Source organism: Siphateles boraxobius, unplaced genomic scaffold (assembly GCF_051911475.1).
Source record: "Siphateles boraxobius isolate OS27281-9 unplaced genomic scaffold, OSU_SipBor_1 28, whole genome shotgun sequence".
NCBI classification, from domain to species: Eukaryota; Metazoa; Chordata; class Actinopteri; order Cypriniformes; family Leuciscidae; genus Siphateles; species Siphateles boraxobius.
In genome coordinates this window covers 78,303-100,000 of record NW_027508897.1, presented here as the reverse complement: position 1 = coordinate 100,000, position 21,698 = coordinate 78,303, and the positions used below count along the sequence as shown (strand labels likewise).

Here is a 21,698-nt window from a genome sequence, read left to right as displayed (position 1 = left end):
GATGAATCACTTTGTTTGAATCTATTTGTTTAGGATGAATCACTTTGTTTGAATCTATTTGTTTAGGATGAATCACTTTGTTTGAATCTATTTGTATAGGATGAGTCGATCTGTTATAGTCGAGTCTCCTTCATTTATACAGCGCTTTAACAATATAGAGTTTCACCGCATCTTTACAGTGATAATAGGAGATTACAGTAACAGAGATTGTTTTGGCTTTACAGCAGATCTAGAATAAAGTTATTGTCCAGATAAAGTTAGTTTTAATCGATTCACTTCCGTTGTAAAAATCATTACATATTAACTTAGGGCCGCTAACACACACCGCTTCAACAGAAAACTTATACAAGTATAAACTTATACTTATACAAATACATTTAAAATGTGTTTGGTTAAAAGAGTCTGCTAAATGGATCCACGTTAATCAATCAAACTGTGATTTACCTCTCAACATAAATACTTTTACTGGTTCCAAGTGAGTACAAACTGTTTAATATCCGATAGCAGGACACCTGCACATCATCCACTGCAACGACAAGAAGAAGCGTCATCACACACAAGATATACCAGTTACTGAACAGCAGGAGTCTGATACAGACAAACCAAAGTTTATTCACACACCTTCAACATTTCTCACATTATCACAGTTTATTCGCTATATAAAATATGAGCAGAACTCAGAGTTATTAGATCAGTGGATATTTGACTGGTTTTGTCCGTCCTTCTGTTAGACTCTCACACATGAATTATGTTGAATATCTGTCAGCTGTTAAATTTAACTACACAATTAGATAATAACAGTTTAGCTCAACCAGTTACCAAGCAATGCTTCATGTTGTTCAGTCTGTGGTGTAAAAAGCTGCATTAGTTATTAAAGAAAAAACACTTCAGCAAAACATGATCAGCTCAAAGCGTCCCAATCATTTATAGTCGCAAATTTGTATAAGTTTTACTGGTAGTCACTGTAATATTTGTGTATAATATGTCACCGTTTACTTTATTTTGCTCTCCTCACTTACATAAATGAACTATAGTGTCCTGCACACACTAGTGAACAAATAACCATAATGATATCTGGTGTGTGAGTAATCTTTGGCTTGAGTGTAATAGTGCAGTTTAATGTCGGGTGAAGTGAGCGACTCACAGATGAGATCCTCCCCGAACATGTTCTGTGCGATGTGTTCGAATAGCGAGGACAGCACCGGCAGAAGCGCCACCGTTGTGTAGTTGATGATCTGTGTGACGCCCTTGGGTTGCGATCGCGTGTGTGTGAACTGACCCTGCCGCAGGTTCTCCAAGGTTTTCTCCAAATCTTCTGATGCGTTCTCGAAAAACGCCCTCAGAGCCGCTTTGACCGAGTCCTGACCGGTTTTCATCACAGTCCTGAACACAGAAGCGCATTTTCAGCCACATACTGGACACTGTACATCAATATTTGGGTCTTTCACATACAGTCAAACCAAAGTTTATTCACACACCTTCAACATTTCTCACATCATCAGTTTTTTCACTATAGTTTAGAGAATGTTAATAAAATATGAGCAGAACTCAGAGTTATTAGATCAGTTGATATTTGACTGGTTTTGTCCGTCCTTCTGTTAGACTCTCACACATGAATTATGTTGAATATCTGTCAGCTGTTAAATTTAACTACACAATTAGATAATACCAGTTTAGCTCAACCAGTTACCAAGCAATGCTTCATGTTGTTCAGTCTGTGGTGTAAAAAGCTGCATTAGTTATTAAAGAAAAAACACTTCAGCAAAACATGATCAGCTCAAAGTGTCCCAATCATTTATAGTCCCAAATTTGTATTCATTTTTACTGGTAGTCACTGTATATGACACATTTTTCAGGTATAATATGTCACAGTTTACTTTATTTTGCTCTCCTCACTTGCATAAATGAACTATAGTGTCCTGCACACACTAGTAAAATTAAATAAAAATTGATATCTGGTCTCTGTGTAATTTTTGGTTTGACTGTAACTGTTAATCCAGTATAAGATGAGCTGTAGTGACGTGTGTGTGACGTGTGTGTGACGGACCTGGCGTCCAGTGTTTGTCCCAGTATGTGTAGGCAGTTCACGATGGAGGAGGCGTCATTCCCTGAGAGAAAGACACACACACACACACACACACACACACACAGTTTCCAAACACATTAACTCCATGTGCGTGAGAACATGGAAGTGATCAAACACCAGCGCTGGTTAAGATCGCAGCTCCACCAGATCTTCTGGGAAAGACACTTATTTGAGCACAGATAAACAGCTTCAACGGCAGGTCACACATTCAAACATCTTACCAAACAATGAGATCCGGTGCCGCACCAGAACGCCCAGTTTGCAGAACAGGCTGAGAGAGAGAAAACATCAAGATGAAGAAGAGGAAGACAGCGGAGCCCAAATCACAACACAGTACAAGTCCACAAACTGAGGAACAGGAGCATTCTGGGTAAATTACAGCTCTGTGAATCGCCACAAATCATCATTTAGAAGAATCTCAGTCAAAATAAACAAACACTGACTTTAAATTATACATGCTGACATTCATAACATGCTTGTTTTCATAAATCAAATGATGTTCTGATGGACTGACTGTATGACTGATGACCATGAAACGCAGGCACTTGAGAATCGCAATATAGTACATATTATATAAAGCGTATAATATATATTATATATTAACTGTCCGAGGCTTTTATTTCATTGCAAAACGTAACTCCAGGGTTCGCACAGACACTGTAAAACACAATTCCAGGACTTTTAAGCATTTTTCAAGCACTACTTTGTTGGTGTTCAAGGACTACAATCAGAGATCTCACTTATCAAACAATATCTTTATTATCTTTCAAATTCTAAAAAAGGTAAAAAGATAAATAAACTAATAAAACAAAATGGTACAAATAAAGTGCAGCACATGCAACGACTGTGGAAACCTTGAAAGGATACTATGACAAAGATATTTCTTTATTCAAACTTATTTTTTTCTCCCATGAATATATAATTGACCTGAAGAATGAAAACACTATCATTTACGTGGATAATTATGAACAATATAACACTAATAATGCATGCAAAATGACTGCGGCGTTAATTTTGTGTGAAAAGATTGTTTAATCAATAAAATTAAGCAATAATTTCACATGTCTTTTAATAACTCAAGCACTTTTCAAGTATCTTTTCATAAAAATGACTGTTTACAAGGGTTTTCCGAGAGTTCAATTTCACAAAGTCAAATTCAACCATCTTGTACGAACCTTGTAACTATATTATCGTCCAGCTCTAATATAATAAATGTGATTATAAGGCATGAAAATATTAAGATATTATTAACATTATCATCACGATTTTCAGTAAAGCTGCTTTGAAACAATGTGTGTGTGAAAAGAGAGATATAAATAATCTATCTTGACCCTGCATGTGTTCAGTCGTACTGAACGCTGAAATGAGATGTAGATATTATTACACATCACCTGGTCACCATCTCCTTCTCTTTGTTGGAGGCGTGGCCACCGCTGCTGATTGGCCGAACAGCCGTGGACAGGAAGTAGAGCCGGTGGTTTTTGAAGTATTGATCCACCAGCGGAAGCACAACCTGGAAAAGAGCCGAATAACGATTCGATCACAGTGTGAATTAATGAGTGATTGAGATGAAGCGAGTCGGAATGAATCAGACCTTGCCGAAGAATTTGACCTGCTGCTCGTGAGGGATTTTCTCTCCTTTCGGTCGAATTCCGGCATCTGAAACAAAGATGAGAATGATCAGGATCCACTGACGCGCAGATCGGTACGAGCGTCAGAGCGAGCGTCTCACCGAACTCCAGCATGTGTCCGTGAGCCTCGTCCACATACGTGATGAGCTGCAGCAGAAACGTGTACGCGAAGCGCTTCTCGATGGCCGGAGTGTCCAGATCCTGCTCTTTCATTGCCCTGCTCACACACACACACACACACGGAATATACATATAAAAACATTTTCATGCTCAATATTAAATCAGTTATTTTGATGTTGAGAATTACATTATTCTTCAAAAGTTTGGAGTCAGTAAGATTTATTGATACTTTTATTCATCAAGGACGATCAAAAATTACAGTAAAGACATTTATAATGACACACACACACACCCAGACACACACACATACCTAGACACACGCTCATACACATGCATACACATACACACACACACACACACATACCCAGACACACTCACACACACACGCGCACACACACACGCGCACACACACATGCGCACACTCGCACACACATACACACACACACACACACACACACACACCCGTTCACCTCGAGACACTGTATCCGTTGATCTGGAAGAACTTGAGGATGTCTTGTGCTTTCTCCCGGTCTCTGGATTTCTCTTTGGCGGTGAGAGTGTCGTAAGGAACCAGTAATGGATGACTTCCACCTCCTGACAGTCCAAACACACACACACACACACACACACACACACATTAGAAAACAGCCGACACACACACACACACTGGTGTGAGAGCAGTGCCATCTAGCGGCTATGCTCAGGTTTACATGTTCACACTCACTGACAGCTGAGTTTGAGGTGAAGAACTACATCACTCATTATTCTGTGAAAATTCCACCAATCAGAGTCACAGCAACTGCTAAAAGTCATTTTAGCTCCGCCCACTCCCATGAAGCAGTGCGAATGATAATCGAGACGTTCTTGCTACACTTTCAAAATACTTAAATGTGTGTGTGTGTGTGTGTGTGTGTGTGTGTGTGTGTTGTGTGTGTGTATTAGATGTGATTTGTGTCTGTAAAAGCTTCAGAAGTAAACACTGAAAGCTGTAGTGATGTAAGAGGATCTGCTTCATTACTGTGGCAGTAGTGACACACACTAGATCTGACATGGAGGACAGGTTGTTGGCTATAAATAAAAGCTGTTAAAGACACGAGCATGTGATCACAGAACCCCCAGTGTTCAGGAGAAAGCCGTCAGGTAACGATGACGCAGTCGGACACACCTTTGGCTTCCAGCTCCAGTTTTTTCTTCTGAGCCCAGATGTTGTGATAGTTCTCGGCCAGCAGCTCCGCCATCGACTGAAACACACACACACACACACACACACACACACACACACACACACACACACACACACACACACACACGAGGTTACAAAAGTCAATCTTTAGGCCCGTTCACACCAAGAATGATAACTATAACGATAACTATATTTGCGTCCACACCAACGAACGATAAGGGTCTGTTTGTTCTAAGCTTGTGCGCTGCGTTTTAAAGTGTGTATAACGTCATTGAAGATGTTTTTGCTGTTCTTGTTGCATTTACAGGCTTTGACCAGGAGCTTCACTCAAAACATCAGGTGTAATCGATCTAATAATCGAACAGTGAATTTGGCTGACGTTGTCAATATAGTGGAATAAAAACAACACTTTTTTTCACTTTAATTCCAGAGGAAGCACGACGATGCTGTGAAACGAGCGCTGATACCTGAGGTTATTCTGTTTATTCAGACGCTACGAACGATCGTTTGTCTTGAAAAGGGGCTTGACTTGTCAAACAGTGGATTTTTCTGGATTAATGTCGTCAATGTCGACAAAAACCACAATGTCGTCTGCCATATTAAATGCGTGAGCCCTTACAATGGATTCTGATTGGCTGTCAGTGTTTTATTGTTCAACAGCTGAAAACAAATCGTTCCGAAAGTGATCCCAGCGATACCGTTATAGCTGTGGTGTGAACTCTGCTATTCTTAAATACTGAGAACGATTTTTAGAACTATATCTTTATCGTTATCGTTGGTGTGAGCGGCCCTTCAGAGTGTTTTGTGTGTATATTAGTGAAGCGTCTCGACTCACGTGCAAGTCTCTGGACAGCGTCACGTTGCTCATGTCTACAGGCCGAGGACTGAAACCATGAGCGCCCTCGATGGAGCGCTGTGGGGGTCAAAGGTCACACTCATTAGTATTCAGATTTGATTGCACTGACACGATAAAGACTTCTGTAGAGCTGCTTTACATCTGACACTGTCAGAATCATTGATTCTGATCTTTTCCTGTTTGAAACCTCAGACAATGGGGCAGTGTTTATGCATGCGGGCGTTTCTTGTTATAGCATCCAAAATATCTCAGTTTTAAATAATATAACAGTTATGTTGTAGCCACTTCATTAAATAAAATATAAAATAATGTTTGTAGTTATTAGCACATCCTGGTCTACAATTTCAAAGGATTTGGGAGCGACTATTATCAGCGGTCACTTTTCTGTATATAATGGGGGGAAAAAATGTGTATAAAGCTGTCAAGTCTGTAGTTTTCTCATTTAATCACCATTAAAAAAAAAGAATGAATGTGTGTGTGTGTGTCTGACCTGACTGGAGAGAGAGATCCTGCGCGTGCGGCTGTGTAACGTGGACACCTCGCTCTCTCTCGTCCTCTCGATGCTCCAGCTCCACGACAGCATGGTCTTCAGACTCTCTCGGATCGGCCAGCGGTAAACCTCCTTATCCTGAAGCACAGCAGAAACACATGGGCTGGCATCACTGCGCTTCACTGCTCACTCACAGAGGCTTCCAGAGATTCTGTACCTTCTCAGACAGACACTTGTACGGCTTCAGCAGCGGATGAACTTTAGTCGATTCACAAATCTGCTCTCCATGAACCCAGCCGACGGCAAACTACAGACACAACGCATCAATTTATTAAAGAAAAGATAGAAAGTAAATGTTTGTGTGTGCTTTAAAGTGGTTAGAAAAAAAGAAATCTGTATCGTCAGGTCAAACTCAGAAATCAGAATCGTCCTAGAAAACTGAACTCGGCACATCTCTACACTAGACAGATAGATACACTAGATACAGTACATTGTTACACTTGTGACAGCTCGTTTTCTGCCACGGAATAAAAATAAAAAGAAATTGGGACTTTTTATCTTGCAATTCTGAATTGTTTAAGCTTCACTAGTTACAGGAAAAGTGTAAAAACCACTGCACTCCTGTCAAACTAAAGAAAGACTTTTCCCCGTTATTTACTCCCCAACATCAGCAGACAGGAGGACAACATGCAGACAAAAATACAAATAAGAGAAATAGAATTCATTGTGCATTATTTTATATGGTGTATTTTGTTGCTTTAATTTTAATGTTATATAGTGGATTATTTTATATGGTGTATTTTGTTTGTTTTATTTGTTTCTGTAAAGCACTTTGAGATGTACAGTTAATAAAGAAAATAAAGGTTATTATTATTATTATAGAATTCAGCAATTTTACAATTGAAAGGAAAGCAGATCTCACCTTCTCCATGGACCATTTCTCATGGGAATATTCTGCATATTTATTGATGAAATGATCGAGCTTCTCAGGAACAACAACACTGCAGAAACACAAACAGAACAGCAGCCGGTCTGAGAACAGCTCAGTCCCGGAGCAAATGCTGATGTTTGCAGGTTTCAGAGGAAGGTGTGTGTGTTCGAGTCGGACCTGCTGCTGTCGGCCGGCTGCGGGTTGAAGTTTCCCTCGGCGTCCATAGACGACTGCTTCTCCATCATGGCCACGTAGTTTGACTCCATGTAATCAGGAGGTAAAGCTCCGGCCACTGCGCTCAGACACGGCAGCGCCAACTTGAACAACTCCACGTCATACTTCTGCACACACACACATTTAATATTCAACAATATTATTGATCTCCTGCATTGACACCATTATATGAGGACTGAACGGAGCTGGACGATGACATCAGGGTTTCTCCAGAGCTGTATGTAAGCGGCTGTGGTGTATTGTGAATAAGTCACGGCTGAAGGGCGTTGTTCTGCTCGACGTACAGCGGAGTCAGTCGTGACTTATTCACCATACAGCACTAGCCTCCAGTACCTTATTGCTTTTATTAAACAGTTACCCCACAATACAAATATTAAAGCCGAAAAATATGTATCTATGCAAATTTCATGAAGTAAAATCACTAAAAGCCTTCCTTCCGCTGGAAAAAATAGTCCCCGCCCGTGAACAGCAACAGAAGTTACACACATTATTTCTCCATTAGATGATGGCAAACGCTGTCTTAATGAGTGAGTAAGTCAGTAGAGAAGACTTTTACACTGAAAGGACTCAAACTTTTGAACACAGAGAAGCAAGACGCAACTGAAAAGCACAAGATATCGCAGCGGACATTCAAACTGATTTTTTCATGATGAATACAAGGAAAATGACCTGAAGGAAAATGCTACATATACTTAGGGCTGTAGTCAAGACCACCTTTGTCGAGTCCAAGTCAAGACCGAGTCCAAAAAGGTTTGATTTCGAGTCAAGACCGAGTCCAAAAAGGTTTGAGTTCGAGTCAAGACCGAGTCCAAAAAGGTTTGAGTTCGAGTCAAGACCGAGTCCAAAAAGGTTTGAGTTCGAGTCAAGACCAAGTCCAAAAAGGTTTGATTTCGAGTCAAGACCGAGTCCAAAAAGGTTTGAGTTCGAGTCAAGACCGAGTCCAAAAAGGTTTGAGTTCGAGTCAAGACCAAGTCCAAAAAGGTTTGATTTCGAGTCAAGACCGAGTCCAAAAAGGTTTGAGTTCGAGTCAAGACCGAGTCCAAAAAGGTTTGAGTTCGAGTCAAGACCGAGTCCAAAAAGGTTTGAGTTCGAGTCAAGACCAAGTTCAAAAAGGTTTGATTTCGAGTCAAGACCGAGTCCAAAAAGGTTTGAGTTCGAGTCAAGACCGAGTCCAAAAAGGTTTGAGTTAGAGTCAAGACCGAGTCCAAAAAGGTTTGAGTTCGAGTCAAGACCGAGTCCAAAAAGGTTTGAGTTCGAGTCAAGACCGAGTCCAAAAAGGTTTGAGTTCGAGTCAAGACCGAGTCCAAAAAGGTTTGAGTTCGAGTCAAGACCGAGTCCAAAAAGGTTTGATTTCGAGTCAAGACCGAGTCCAAAAAGGTTTGATTTCGAGTCAAGACCGAGTCCAAAAAGGTTTGAGTTCGAGTCAAGACCGAGTCCAAAAAGGTTTGAGTTAGAGTCAAGACCGAGTCGAAAAAGGTTTGAGTTCGAGTCAAGACCGAGTCCAAAAAGGTTTGAGTTCGAGTCAAGACCGAGTCCAAAAAGGTTTGAGTTCGAGTCAAGACCGAGTCCAAAAAGGTTTGAGTTCGAGTCAAGACCGAGTCCAAAAAGGTTTGATTTCGAGTCAAGACCGAGTCCAAAAAGGTTTGATTTCGAGTCAAGACCGAGTCCAAAAAGGTTTGAGTTCGAGTCAAGACCGAGTCCAAAAAGGTTTGAGTTCGAGTCAAGACCAAGTCCAAAAAGGTTTGATTTCGAGTCAAGACCGAGTCCAAAAAGGTTTGAGTTCGAGTCAAGACCGAGTCCAAAAAGGTTTGAGTTCGAGTCAAGACCGAGTCCAAAAAGGTTTGAGTTCGAGTCAAGACCGAGTCCAAAAAGATTAGAGTTCGAGTCAAGACCGAGTCCAAAAAGGTTTGAGTTCGAGTCAAGACCGAGTCCAAAAAGGTTTGAGTTCGAGTCAAGACCGAGTCCAAAAAGGTTTGAGTTCAAGTCAAGACCGAGTCCAAAAAGGTTTGAGTTCGAGTCAAGACCGAGTCCAAAAAGGTTTGGAGTTCGAGTCAAGACCGAGTCCAAAAAGGTTTGAGTTCGATTCAAGACCGAGTCCAAAAAGGTTTGAGTTCGAGTCAAGACCGAGTCCAAAAAGGTTTGAGTTCGAGTCAAGACCGAGTCCAAAAAGGTTTGAGTTCGAGTCAAGACCGAGTCCAAAAAGGTTTGAGTTCGAGTCAAGACCGAGTCCAAAAAGGTTTGAGTTCGAGTCAAGACCGAGTCCAAAAAGATTAGAGTTCGAGTCAAGACCAAGTCCAAAAAGGTTTGAGTTCGAGTCAAGACCGAGTCCAAAAAGGTTTGAGTTCGAGTCAAGACCGAGTCCAAAAAGGTTTGAGTTCGAGTCAAGACCGAGTCCAAAAAGGTTTGAGTTCGAGTCAAGACCGAGTCCAAAAAGGTTTGAGTTTGAGTCAAGACCGAGTCCAAAAAGGTTTGAGTTCGAGTCAAGACCAAGTCCAAAAAGGTTTGAGTTCGAGTCAAGACCGAGTCCAAAAAGGTTTGAGTTCGAGTCAAGACCGAGTCCAAAAAGGTTTGAGTTCGAGTCAAGACCGAGTCCAAAAAGGTTTGAGTTCGAGTCAAGACCAAGTCCAAAAAGGTTTGATTTCGAGTCAAGACCGAGTCCAAAAATGTTTGAGTTTGAGTCAAGACCAAGTCCAAAAAGGTTTGAGTTCGAGTCAAGACCAAGTCCAAAAAGGTTTGAGTTTGAGTCAAGACCGAGTCCAAAAAGGTTTGAGTTCGAGTCAAGACCGAGTCCAAAAATGTTTGAGTTCGAGTCAAGACCAAGTCCAAAAAGGTTTGAGTTCGAGTCAAGACCAAGTCCAAAAAGGTTTGAGTTTGAGTCAAGACCGAGTCCAAAAAGGTTTGAGTTCGTGTCAAGACCGAGTCCAAAAAGGTTTGAGTTTGAGTCAAGACCGAGTCCAAAAAGGTTTGAGTTCGAGTCAAGACCAAGTCCAAAAAGGTTTGAGTTCGAGTCAAGACCGAGTCCAAAAAGGTTTGAGTTCGAGTCAAGACCGAGTCCAAAAAGGTTTGAGTTCGAGTCAAGACCGAGTCCAAAAAGGTTTGAGTTTGAGTCAAGACCAAGTCCAAAAAGGTTTGAGTTCGAGTCAAGACCGAGTCCAAAAAGGTTTGAGTTTGAGTCAAGACCGAGTCCAAAAAGGTTTGAGTTCGAGTCAAGACCGAGTCCAGGACAGGAAAAAAAAGTCTTGTGCAAGACATTATCAAGACAATCATTTAGGGTTATTATTTGTTGATCTATAAACAAAAACACTGTCACAACACCCAGGATTTTTAAGTATAGACATTCCCCTTGATATCATATAATCTTCTAATCTAAAGAAAACAGAAAGATGACATTTGGTGATAACTCATAATAGCAGTGTTTCACTGTGGATCTGAAAGACGCATCCATTAAGCCCCTCATCACAGGCCATTCTTGAGGCTCGCCCTCGAGGGGCAAGCTTATCAATAAACCGTTCTGCCGTTCGGTCTGTCCCTAGCACCCGTACATTTACGAAGTGCATGTACGCGATGCTTTCGCCCCTGAGACTCCGGGGAGTGCGCGTGCTGAATTATCTCGACGACTGGCTGGTTCTGGTGCAATCGCGGCTCACACCAGAGCAAATAGGCGGCTTTTATGTGTGCTTGCTGCGAACATAATAAAGACACCTGGACTCGGTTGAGACCAAAAGCCATATTTGGCAAGACCAGTGGCCGAGACCGAGACAAGTCCGAGTCCGAATACCAGCGAGTCCAAGACAATAGAAAAACGGTCTCGAGTCCAGACTCGAGAAGTACAGCCCTGTAGTAATAAATGCATGTACACTGACACTCGCTTACTCGATCTCTCACAATACTCTACTCTAGCTTCAATGAACAATATCAATGAGAACTTGTGTTTGCGTTGCTAAGAGTGGTTGCTAGGGGTGTTGTGTAGTGATACATAGAACCATAGGGTGAAGCGGTCATAGTCGTGTTTTATCATGAATAAAACAAAGCTATTGACCAATTAGAATCAAGGATTGGAACTAACCGTTTTATAAATATATATAAATTAACTAAATCGATAACGTTTTTCAACAAAAATGAAACATCACTGAATTTACTGAAAAAACTTTGTTGCATTTTTTTCCTGTTATCTCTGATCTCTAAAGCTGCTCTAAAACAATCTGTATTGTAAAAAGCGCTATATAAATAAAGTCGACTTTACTTGACTTGACACACGTAATAGGTCGTAATTATTCAAACTTTTGATCAAGGAAAATGAGCTTCTTATAGAGCGAAACATCACCTTTCTGGCCAGAGCATCAAAGATTCCCCAGAAGAGTTTCCTGGAGAGATGCAGCTCCTCGTCGGACGCGGCGCCGAAGCTTCCCCAGCCTCCCGACAGACAGTAGTACTTCCAGCAGCGCTCGTAGTGATTGGTCAGGAGCTGCAGGAGGACACGCCCACTGAGAGTTACTACAGTACAGGTCTCCTGACGCGAGCACGAGGTCAGACGGAGGCTCACCTTCAGAGGCATCTTCGTGTGTTCGTTGAGCACGGGCACGTCGAACACCAGACGCCGCAGAAGATGCTGCATCATCGACGGACGCAGCTTCCTGAAGAGTGATCAGTGAATATGTAAATCAGGACACTATGGAATTAAATATGATCTCATTTGCATACAATTACGGACTCAAAACTCTTGTTTGATTATTGTTGACATATTATTGCTAGTGGAAATCTCTTTTTAACACTCAGAAATTATTCTAATATGATGATTTGCTACTCAAGAAACATTTATGATCATTATTAATGTTGAAAACAGTAATTACATTTTTATTTCAGGATTCTTTGATGAAAGTTCAAAAGAACAGCATTTATCTGAAATAGAAAGCTCTTGTAACATTAAACACTGTTCAAAAGTTTGGGGTCAGTAAGAAAATTTTTTTTTGGGGGGGGGGGGTGTAAATAAAATAAATCAATACTTTTATTCATCAATGATTAATTAAATTGATCAAAAGTGCCAGTAAAGACATTTATAATGTTACAAAAGATTCTATTTCAAATAAATGCTGTTCTATTGAACTTTCTATTCATCAAAGAATCCCGATTTTTTTTTTACACAACTGTTTTCAACATTGATAATAATCATAAATGTTTCTTGAGCATCAAATCATCATATTATAGTGATTTCTGAAGGATCATGTGACACTGAAGCCTGGAGTAATGATGCTGAAAATTCAGCTTTTTATATATATTAAAATAGAAAACAGTTATTTTTAATTGTCATAATTTAACAATAATACTTTTTTTTATTTCTAATAAAATAAATGCAGCCTTGGTGAGCAGAAGAGACTTCTTTTAAAAACATTAAAAATCTAACAGATCCAAATCTTTTGACTGGTAGTGTAGATATGAATAAAACTGTAAAGTTTGGTGTGTGTAAAGCTGCTGAAGTGGAGATTTCTGACTTTAAAGAGAGGATTTGAAATGAAAATAGATAAAGTGCATTAAAATAAATACTTAAAAACATAACAGTTACTACTGTACTCTAGTCTCTCCAAGAACTTCATCTAACCAAGAACCGGTGATATTTTGAGCAAAATATACGGTAATACCTTACAATAAGGTTCATTAGTTAATATATTAACTAACATGAACTAACAATGATCAATACATTTATTACAGTATTTATTCATCTTTGTTAATGCTAGTTAATAAAAATACAGCTGTTTGTTCATGTTAGTTCCCAGTGCATTAACTAATGTTAACAAATATAACCTTTGATTTTAAAAAAGTACTAGTAAATGTTGAAATGAATATTAACTAAGATTAATAAATGCTGAAGAAGTATTGTTCATTCTTAGTTCATGTTAACTATGGTAGTTAACTAATGAACCTTATTGTAAAGTGTTAACAATAAAAGAAAGAAAGAAAGAAAGAAAGGAGAGATCTCTAGCTAGCAGCTAGTCCTCACCCGCACACAGCCAGCAGGCACTCCTCGATGGCGTCCCTCTGGGCTTTGGTGAGACAGCAGCCTTTAGACAGCCTGTAGACGGTGTGCAGAAGCGAGTCGATGAGAGACGCGAACGGCTCCGTCCCCGCGAACAGAGGAGCGCATTTAGTGAGCAGAGGCAGCACTGCGGTGCACAGGTACCGGTTCAGGGCCAGAGCCATGTCTGTGGCACTCAGAGCCGCCTGGGGGTCAGAGGTCACACACAACAAGGATCAGAAGAGGTCAAGGGTCACACACAACCAGGATCAGGAGAGGTCAGGGGTCACACACAACCAGGATCAGGAGAGGTCAGGGGTGACACACAACCAGGATCAGGAGAGGTCAGGGGTCACACACAACCAGGATCAGGAGAGGTCAGGGGTCACACACAACCAGGATCAGAAGAGGTCAAAAGTCACACACAACCAGGATCAGAAGAGGTCAGGGGTCACACAGAACCAGGATCAGGAGAGGTCAGGGGTCACACACAACCAGGATCAGGAGAGGTCAGGGGTCACACACAACCAGGATCAGGAGAGGACAAAGAAACCACACACAACCAGGATCAGGAGAGGTCAGGGGTCACACAGGACCAGGATCAGGAGAGGTCAGGGGTCACACACAACCAGGATCAGGAGAGGTCAGGGGTCACACAGAACCAGGATCAGGAGAGGTCAGAGGTCACACACAACCAGGATCAGGAGAGGTCAGGGGTCACACACAACCAGGATCAGGAGAGGTCAGGGGTCACACACAACCAGGATCAGGAGAGGTCAGGGGTCACACACAACCAGGATCAGGAGAGGTCAGGGGTCACACACAACCAGGATCAGGAGAGGTCAGAGGTCACACAAAACCAGGATCAGGAGAGGTCAGGGGTCACACACAACCAGGATCAGGAGAGGTCAGAGGTCACACACAACCAGGATCAGGAGAGGTGAGGGGTCACACACAACCAGGATCAGGAGAGGTCAGAGGTCACACACAACCAGGATGAGGAGAGGTCAGGGGTCACACACAACCAGGATCAGGAGAGGTCAGGGGTGGCACACAACCAGGATCAGGAGAGGTCAGGGGTCACACAAAACCAGGATCAGGAGAGGTCAGGGGTCACACACAACCAGGATGAGGAGAGGTCAGGGGTCACACACAACCAGGATGAGGAGAGGTCAGGGGTCACACACAACCAGGATCAGGAGAGGTCAGGGGTGGCGCACAACCAGGATCAGGAGAGGTCAGGGGTCACACACAACCAGGATCAGGAGAGGTCAGGGGTGGCACACAACCAGGATCAGGAGAGGTCAGGGGTCACACACAACCAGGATCAGGAGAGGTCAGAGGTCACACACAACCAGGATGAGGAGAGGTCAGGGGTCACACACAACCAGGATCAGGAGAGGTCAGGGGTGGCACACAACCAGGATCAGGAGAGGTCAGGGGTCACACAAAACCAGGATCAGGAGAGGTCAGGGGTCACACACAACCAGGATCAGGAGAGGTCAGAGGTCACACACAACCAGGATGAGGAGAGGTCAGGGGTCACACACAACCAGGATCAGGAGAGGTCAGGGGTGGCACACAACCAGGATCAGGAGAGGTCAGGGGTCACACACAACCAGGATCAGGAGAGGTCAGAGGTCACACACAACCAGGATGAGGAGAGGTCAGGGGTCACACACAACCAGGATCAGGAGAGGTCAGGGGTGGCACACAACCAGGATCAGGAGAGGTCAGGGGTCACACACAACCAGGATCAGGAGAGGTCAGAGGTCACACACAACCAGGATGAGGAGAGGTCAGGGGTCACACACAACCAGGATCAGGAGAGGTCAGGGGTGGCACACAACCAGGATCAGGAGAGGTCAGGGGTCACACAAAACCAGGATCAGGAGAGGTCAGGGGTCACACACAACCAGGATCAGGAGAGGTCAGAGGTCACACACAACCAGGATGAGGAGAGGTCAGGGGTCACACACAACCAGGATCAGGAGAGGTCAGGGGTCACACACAACCAGGATCAGGAGAGGTCAGGGGTCACACACAACCAGGATCAGAAAAGGTCAGGGGTCACACACAACCAGGATCAGAAGAGGTCAGGGGTCACACAAAACCAGGATCAGAAGAGGTCAGGGGTCACAAACAACAAGGATCAGGAGAGATCAGGGGTCACACAGAACCAGGATCAGGAGAGGTCAGGGGTCACACACAACCAGGATCAGGAGAGGACAAAGAAACCACACACAACCAGGATCAGGAGAGGTCAGGGGTCACACACAACCAGGATCAGGAGAGGTCAGGGGTCACACAGAACCAGGATCAGGAGAGGTCAGGGGTCACACACAACCAGAATCAGGAGAGGTCAGGGGTCACACACAACCAGGATCAGGAGTGGTCAGGGGTCACACACAACCAGGATCAGGAGAGTTCAGGGGTCACACACAACCAGGATCAGGAGAGGTCAGGGGTCACACACAACCAGGATCAGGAGAGGTCAGGGGTCACACACAACCAGGATCAGGAGAGGTCAGGGGTCACACACAACCTTTTGCACAAAACTGGAATAATGCATAAAATGTTTGCAAATACAGCAGTGCTTCCATGTGTTCAAGTGAACAAAATCATCACTTCCTGGGAAATTGGTGCAAAATATGAGTAATAAAACTGTAATTTTTTATCCTCCATCATAAATGAGTGTCTCGAGCGTCAGACGAAACACAGTAACCGTTGTCATGTTCTCTTGCGTTCGGATGCCGGTGTTCGGGACGGGAACACACTCGTGTGTGTGAAACGCTTCTGGAGGAATTAAACCAAATAATTCTGATCACACACTTCGACTCCGGCGTTTCAGAAACACCAAACCAACGTTAGAGATGCTGCGACGCCATTGGTTATTCCAGTTATCCAATCACAGCATCTGATCCAAAGTCAGATGTTCATCGAGGGATTAATGCACAAGTCTTGTTATTAGAAAAAAAACGTATTCACTCAATTAAAACAATACATTCTTTAATGCACATTTATGCACATCTTTTGCATTTCTATCCAGCTTTTTTCATGCAATATCCCAAAATTTGCATAATAATGTGTGGATGGAACCAGCTACTGAGGGGTCATGTGACTTACCGTGTCCAATGAGGCGGCGGCTCTGAGGTCAGGAAGGAAACCCACTTCCAGCAGGTGCAGGAGGAAGTTCTGGTCCTCGATGCCGTAAACCCGGTCCAGGAACAAAACCATGGCCGCTTTGTGATCAGGACAGAACCCTGCTGACATATCCGGCTCGATCACGGTACCGTCTGAATGCACAAACACAATCCATAGTCATCAAGTTATCAGAACAATGTCCTGGTTACCGCCTAACTAAATAATCCAAAATTATAACCCAAGATAAATAATGCTCTTCGCGTGTCGGTCAAAAATGACAGAAATGTATCTTCATATTTTAATTAAATAAATGTACTATATTTTAGTTCGATAATGTTTTGTATTTTTAGGGGAATTTATGGTACTAAATTATATTTATGCTGTAATTATAATCCGTTTATTCACTATTTGAGCATAGAGCTGAAAATGAAATGTCCTGTTTAAACTGTGGTAAATCTCGAATGCTTTAAAGCACAGACTGAAGTTTGGTCTCTTTTTCTTTTCTACTTCCTGCTCAGCTACTGTTCGGACGCTCTCGCTTACTGCTCCGCGCTTTGCTCTATCGCTTTTATATTTCTATATTTTATCTCCTTTTATCACCTAATTTTAACTTCAGCAAATCAGCACAGTGCTCAAACGTTTGGATTACTACAAAAAAAAGCAGAATTATTTTATATTTTAAAAGCATAAATTATATTTAACACTGATGCTAACTGGGGCTCAAGGTCGAGCAGACAGCGGCACTCAGCTCACAGTGCAGCCGAGCCCAGGACTCTGATAGTGGGCGACTCCGTAATCAGAAACATTAATAGCAGGGATACAACAACGTGCTGCCTTCCACAAGCAACAACATCTGATGTAAACAGGGAACTTCAGAACATTCTGATGAAACATAAGACTGCAAATCGACTCATCATTCATGTGGGTAAGAATGATATTCATAAAGAGCAGTCGGAACTTCTTAAAAAGGATTTCAATGAACTTTTTGAAACATTTAAAAGACTGAAAGTTCAAACATTCATCAGTGGACCACTCCCAGCAAGAGGAACAAACAGGTTTTCACGGTTGCTTGGGCTTAATACATGGCTGCAAAAAACCTGCAATATAAAAGGAGTGAACTTTATTGACAACTTCAATCTTTTCTGGAGTCAGAGGCAACTGTTTCAACAGGATGGCCACCACCCAAACAAACTTGGTTCAAGAGTGCTAAAGGACAATATCTACTTCTACCTCCGTCATCCTTCTGCAATGTGTGCCAATCCACTCAACCTGAATGGCACACACACACCTGGATACAGTATGAATGACCACAGGATTTCACTTCAGCCCCTGAATGGACATGCGGTTGACACATCACACAAGGACAATGAAAACACCACTCAGCCACAACAACCTCTGCTCACGGACACAATCTCAGCGGAGCCCTGCCCACAGAGCTCACCACAGACAGACTGTGACATACCAGCACTGCTCCAATATACAGCACCCAAGGACGACTTTCTGGAAAACAGCCAGGGAAACCAGGACAGCATATTACAGCCTCCAATAACACCAGAGCAAAAATCACTCTCACCGGAAACATTATCACTCTCTTCAGCATCTCCACTTCTGTGCTTCTCAGAGAAAATGGAACAACTGGTGTATGCTGGAACTAGACTATCCCACTCTTTTGCTGCGAGCCCCCAGATACCAACCAAAAAACGCCAGGCCCCACAACCACCAAAGCCTGCGGGCCCAGCTCGCCCTCTCCCTCCCCCTGTGAGAGCTCTTCGGCCTCTGCCACAGCGCCAGGGCCCACACCCTCCTCCAGCGGCTCGAGGTGAACCAAAAACAGCTGATACCAGCTCTCAGTGATATGTGTCGGGTCCCCGCTATGATAACAATAACTTTCTCAAATGTTTACAGAACAAGCGGGAACCCAGTGTGCCTGTATCTTTTTCTATTGCTGTTCGATTACATGATAGAAAGTCTAAGGCCTTCAAAAGCCGTACAGCAAACCCATCTAATCTGGTGCCTATAACACGACATACCAAGATTGCTGTGGGGACAAAAAGTAAGACTGTTAAGTTAGCACTTTTAAACATCCGCTCACTTAAAAATAAATCACTTTTAGTCAACGACTTAATAACCACATACAACCTGGATTTTATGTTGCTAAATGAAACTTGGCTAGAAGAAAGTTGCAGTGCAACAGTCCTCAATGAAACAGCCCCTCCTAACTTTACTTTTATGAGTGTCTGCAGAGCTGTCAGAAGAGGCGGAGGTTTAGCTGCTCTTTATAAAGATGTCTATCAATGTAAGCAAATATCATTTGGGAATTACCCGTCTTTCGAATATCTGGGTATTGTGTTAAAAGGTGCTCCACGCATTTTACTTATCATTGTTTACAGGCCTCCAAAATACTCTCCAGCTTTTGCTGAGAACTTAACAGAACTGTTATCAACAATTTCCTCAGAATTTGACTGCTTTGCCATTGCTGGAGATTTTAACATTCACATAGATAATGCAGAAAACAATATGGCAAAAGAAATCAAAACTGTTTTAAAAACTTTTGATCTGACTCAGCATGTACATGGAGCCACACATAATCGTGGACACACTCTAGATTTACTTATCAGTAAGGGTCTAAACATTTCATCAATTGTTATAAAGGATGTAGCACTGTCTGATCATTTTTGTATTTTCTTTGATATATTGATCTCTCCTGCCATTGAAGCTAGATCTGTGTCTGTCAAGAAGAGATGCTTAAATGAGAACACTAGTGTACTATTTATGAAGGCTATATCTTTAACACCAAGCATATCTGCTGACTCTGTTGATTTTCTCCTTGATTCTTTTAACTCAAAAGTTAAGAGTGTAATTGATGATATTGCTCCTGTGAAAGTCAGGAAGAAGAGTGGCAGACAAAAAGCACCTTGGAGAAACTCAACAGCAGTGCAAAATATGAAAAGACAATGTAGAAAAGCAGAGCATGTGGCGGAAGACAAAACTTGTAGTCCATTATAACATCTACAAAGACAGCATCCATGCTTTCAATAAGGAACTAGGCAAAGCTAGACAGACTTTTTTCTCGAATATTATAAACAGCAATATAAACAACACACGCACTCTTTTTGCTACTGTAGAGAGACTGACAAACCCCCCAAGCCAGATTCCCAGTGAAATGCTCTCAGTGAGAAAGTGCAGTGAGTTTGCTTCTTTCTTCTCTGAGAAAATCAATAATATCAGAAAGGTGATCAGCTCATCCTTGAGTTGCGCTGGGGTCAGGCAGATCAGACAACAGCACGAGAAAGTAGCCACTATGTCTGATTTCGAAGAAATTGATGGCAAAATTTTGGAAGAAACCGTACAGCAACTAAAAACATCAACCTGCGCCCTTGACGCACTTCCCATATCTTTTTTCAAAAATGTGTTACACAGCTTAGAAGCAGATCTCCTAGAAGTGGTAAATGCCTCACTTCTCTCTGGGAGTTTTCCGACCTCCCTGAAAACTGCTGTTGTCAAGCCCCTCCTGAAAAAGAGCAATCTGGATAAGACCATATTAAACAACTATAGACCGATCTCAAATCTTCCTTTCATAGGCAAGATCATTGAAAAAGTTGTCTTCAATCAGCTGAACAAATTCTTAAGCTCAAATGGATACTTTGACCATTTTCAATCTGGTTTCCGACCGCACCACAGTACAGAGACCGCGCTCATAAAGATAATAAATGATATTCGCTTAAATACTGATACAGGCAAATTATCAGTGCTGGTACTACTCGACCTCAGTGCTGCATTTGACACTGTCGATCACAACATACTTCTTGACAGGCTGGAAAACTGGGTCGGGCTTTCTGGGATAGTCCTAAAATGGTTCAGGTTATACTTAGGAGGCAGAGGTTATTATGTGAGTATAGGAGACCATAAGTCTGAGTGGACATCCATGACATGCGGAGTCCCTCAAGGCTCAATTCTTGCGCCACTCCTATTCAACCTGTACATGCTCCCAATGAGCCAAATAATGAGAAAGAACCAAATCGCTTACCATAGCTATGCAGACGACACACAGCTCTACTTATCCCTATCGCCTAACGATTACATCCCCATTAACTCCCTGTTCCAATGCATTGATGAAGTAAACAATTGGATGTGCCATAACTTTCTTCAGTTAAACAAAGACAAAACTGAAGTCATTGCGTTTGGAAACAAAGATGAAGTTCTCAAGGTGAACGCATACCTTCAGTCTAGGGGTCAAACAACTAAAAATCAAGTCAGGAATCTGGGTGTGTCTCTAGAGTCAGACCTTAGTTTCAGTAGTCATGTCAAAGCAAAAACTAAATCAGCATATTATCACCTGAAAAATATTGCAAGAATTAGATGCTTTGTTTCCAGTCAAGACTTAGAGAAACTTGTGCATGCTTTCATCACCAGTAGGGTGGATTATTGTAATGGACTTCTCACTGGCCTTCCCAAAAACACCATAAGACAGTTGCAGCTCATACAGAACGCTGCTGCTAGGATTCTGACCAGAACCAGAAAATATGAACACATCACACCAGTCCTCAGGTCTTTACACTGGCTGCCAGTTACATTTAGGATTGATTTTAAAGTATTATTACTGGTATATAAATCATTCAATGGCCTAGGACCTCAATACATTGCAGATATGCTCACTGAATATAAACCCAACAGATCACTCAGATCATTAGGATCACATCGGCTAGAAATACCAAGGGTTCACTCTAAGCATGGCGAGTCTGCTTTTAGCTACTATGCCAGCCGCAGCTGGAACCAGCTTCCAGAAGAGATCAGATGTGCTCCTACAGTAGTCACATTCAAATCCAGACTCAAAACACATCTGTTTAGCTGTGCATTTACTGAATGAGCACTGTGCCACTGTTCGTCCGACTGTTTGCACTGTATTTTATTTTATGTTTTAATTATTCTGATTTCTGTATTTTATCTTTTATTCTAAACTGTTTTAATTATTCTGATTTCTTTTGATTATTTTAATTTCTTCTATGTAAAGCA

At 42.3% G+C, this 21,698-nt stretch overlaps 1 protein-coding gene across 1 annotated transcript in view; it reads right to left on the bottom strand.

The window, feature by feature from the left end:
- Positions 1-21,698, bottom strand: part of ryr2a (ryanodine receptor 2a (cardiac)) — a 158,606-nt gene that overhangs the window by 66,990 nt on the left and 69,918 nt on the right. The window contains exons 45-62 of the mRNA XM_077245689.1: positions 16,668-16,837; positions 13,527-13,747; positions 12,075-12,165; positions 11,856-11,996; positions 7,475-7,638; positions 7,289-7,367; positions 6,584-6,673; positions 6,367-6,504; positions 5,856-5,933; positions 5,003-5,078; positions 4,308-4,431; positions 3,819-3,934; positions 3,681-3,745; positions 3,478-3,599; positions 2,308-2,357; positions 2,048-2,108; positions 1,145-1,383; positions 445-526 (exon numbers count right to left, since the gene is read on the bottom strand). Coding sequence (XP_077101804.1) covers positions 445-526; positions 1,145-1,383; positions 2,048-2,108; positions 2,308-2,357; positions 3,478-3,599; positions 3,681-3,745; positions 3,819-3,934; positions 4,308-4,431; positions 5,003-5,078; positions 5,856-5,933; positions 6,367-6,504; positions 6,584-6,673; positions 7,289-7,367; positions 7,475-7,638; positions 11,856-11,996; positions 12,075-12,165; positions 13,527-13,747; positions 16,668-16,837 — 2,107 coding nt within the window. The remainder of the gene's footprint in view (positions 1-444; positions 527-1,144; positions 1,384-2,047; positions 2,109-2,307; positions 2,358-3,477; positions 3,600-3,680; positions 3,746-3,818; positions 3,935-4,307; positions 4,432-5,002; positions 5,079-5,855; positions 5,934-6,366; positions 6,505-6,583; positions 6,674-7,288; positions 7,368-7,474; positions 7,639-11,855; positions 11,997-12,074; positions 12,166-13,526; positions 13,748-16,667; positions 16,838-21,698) is intronic.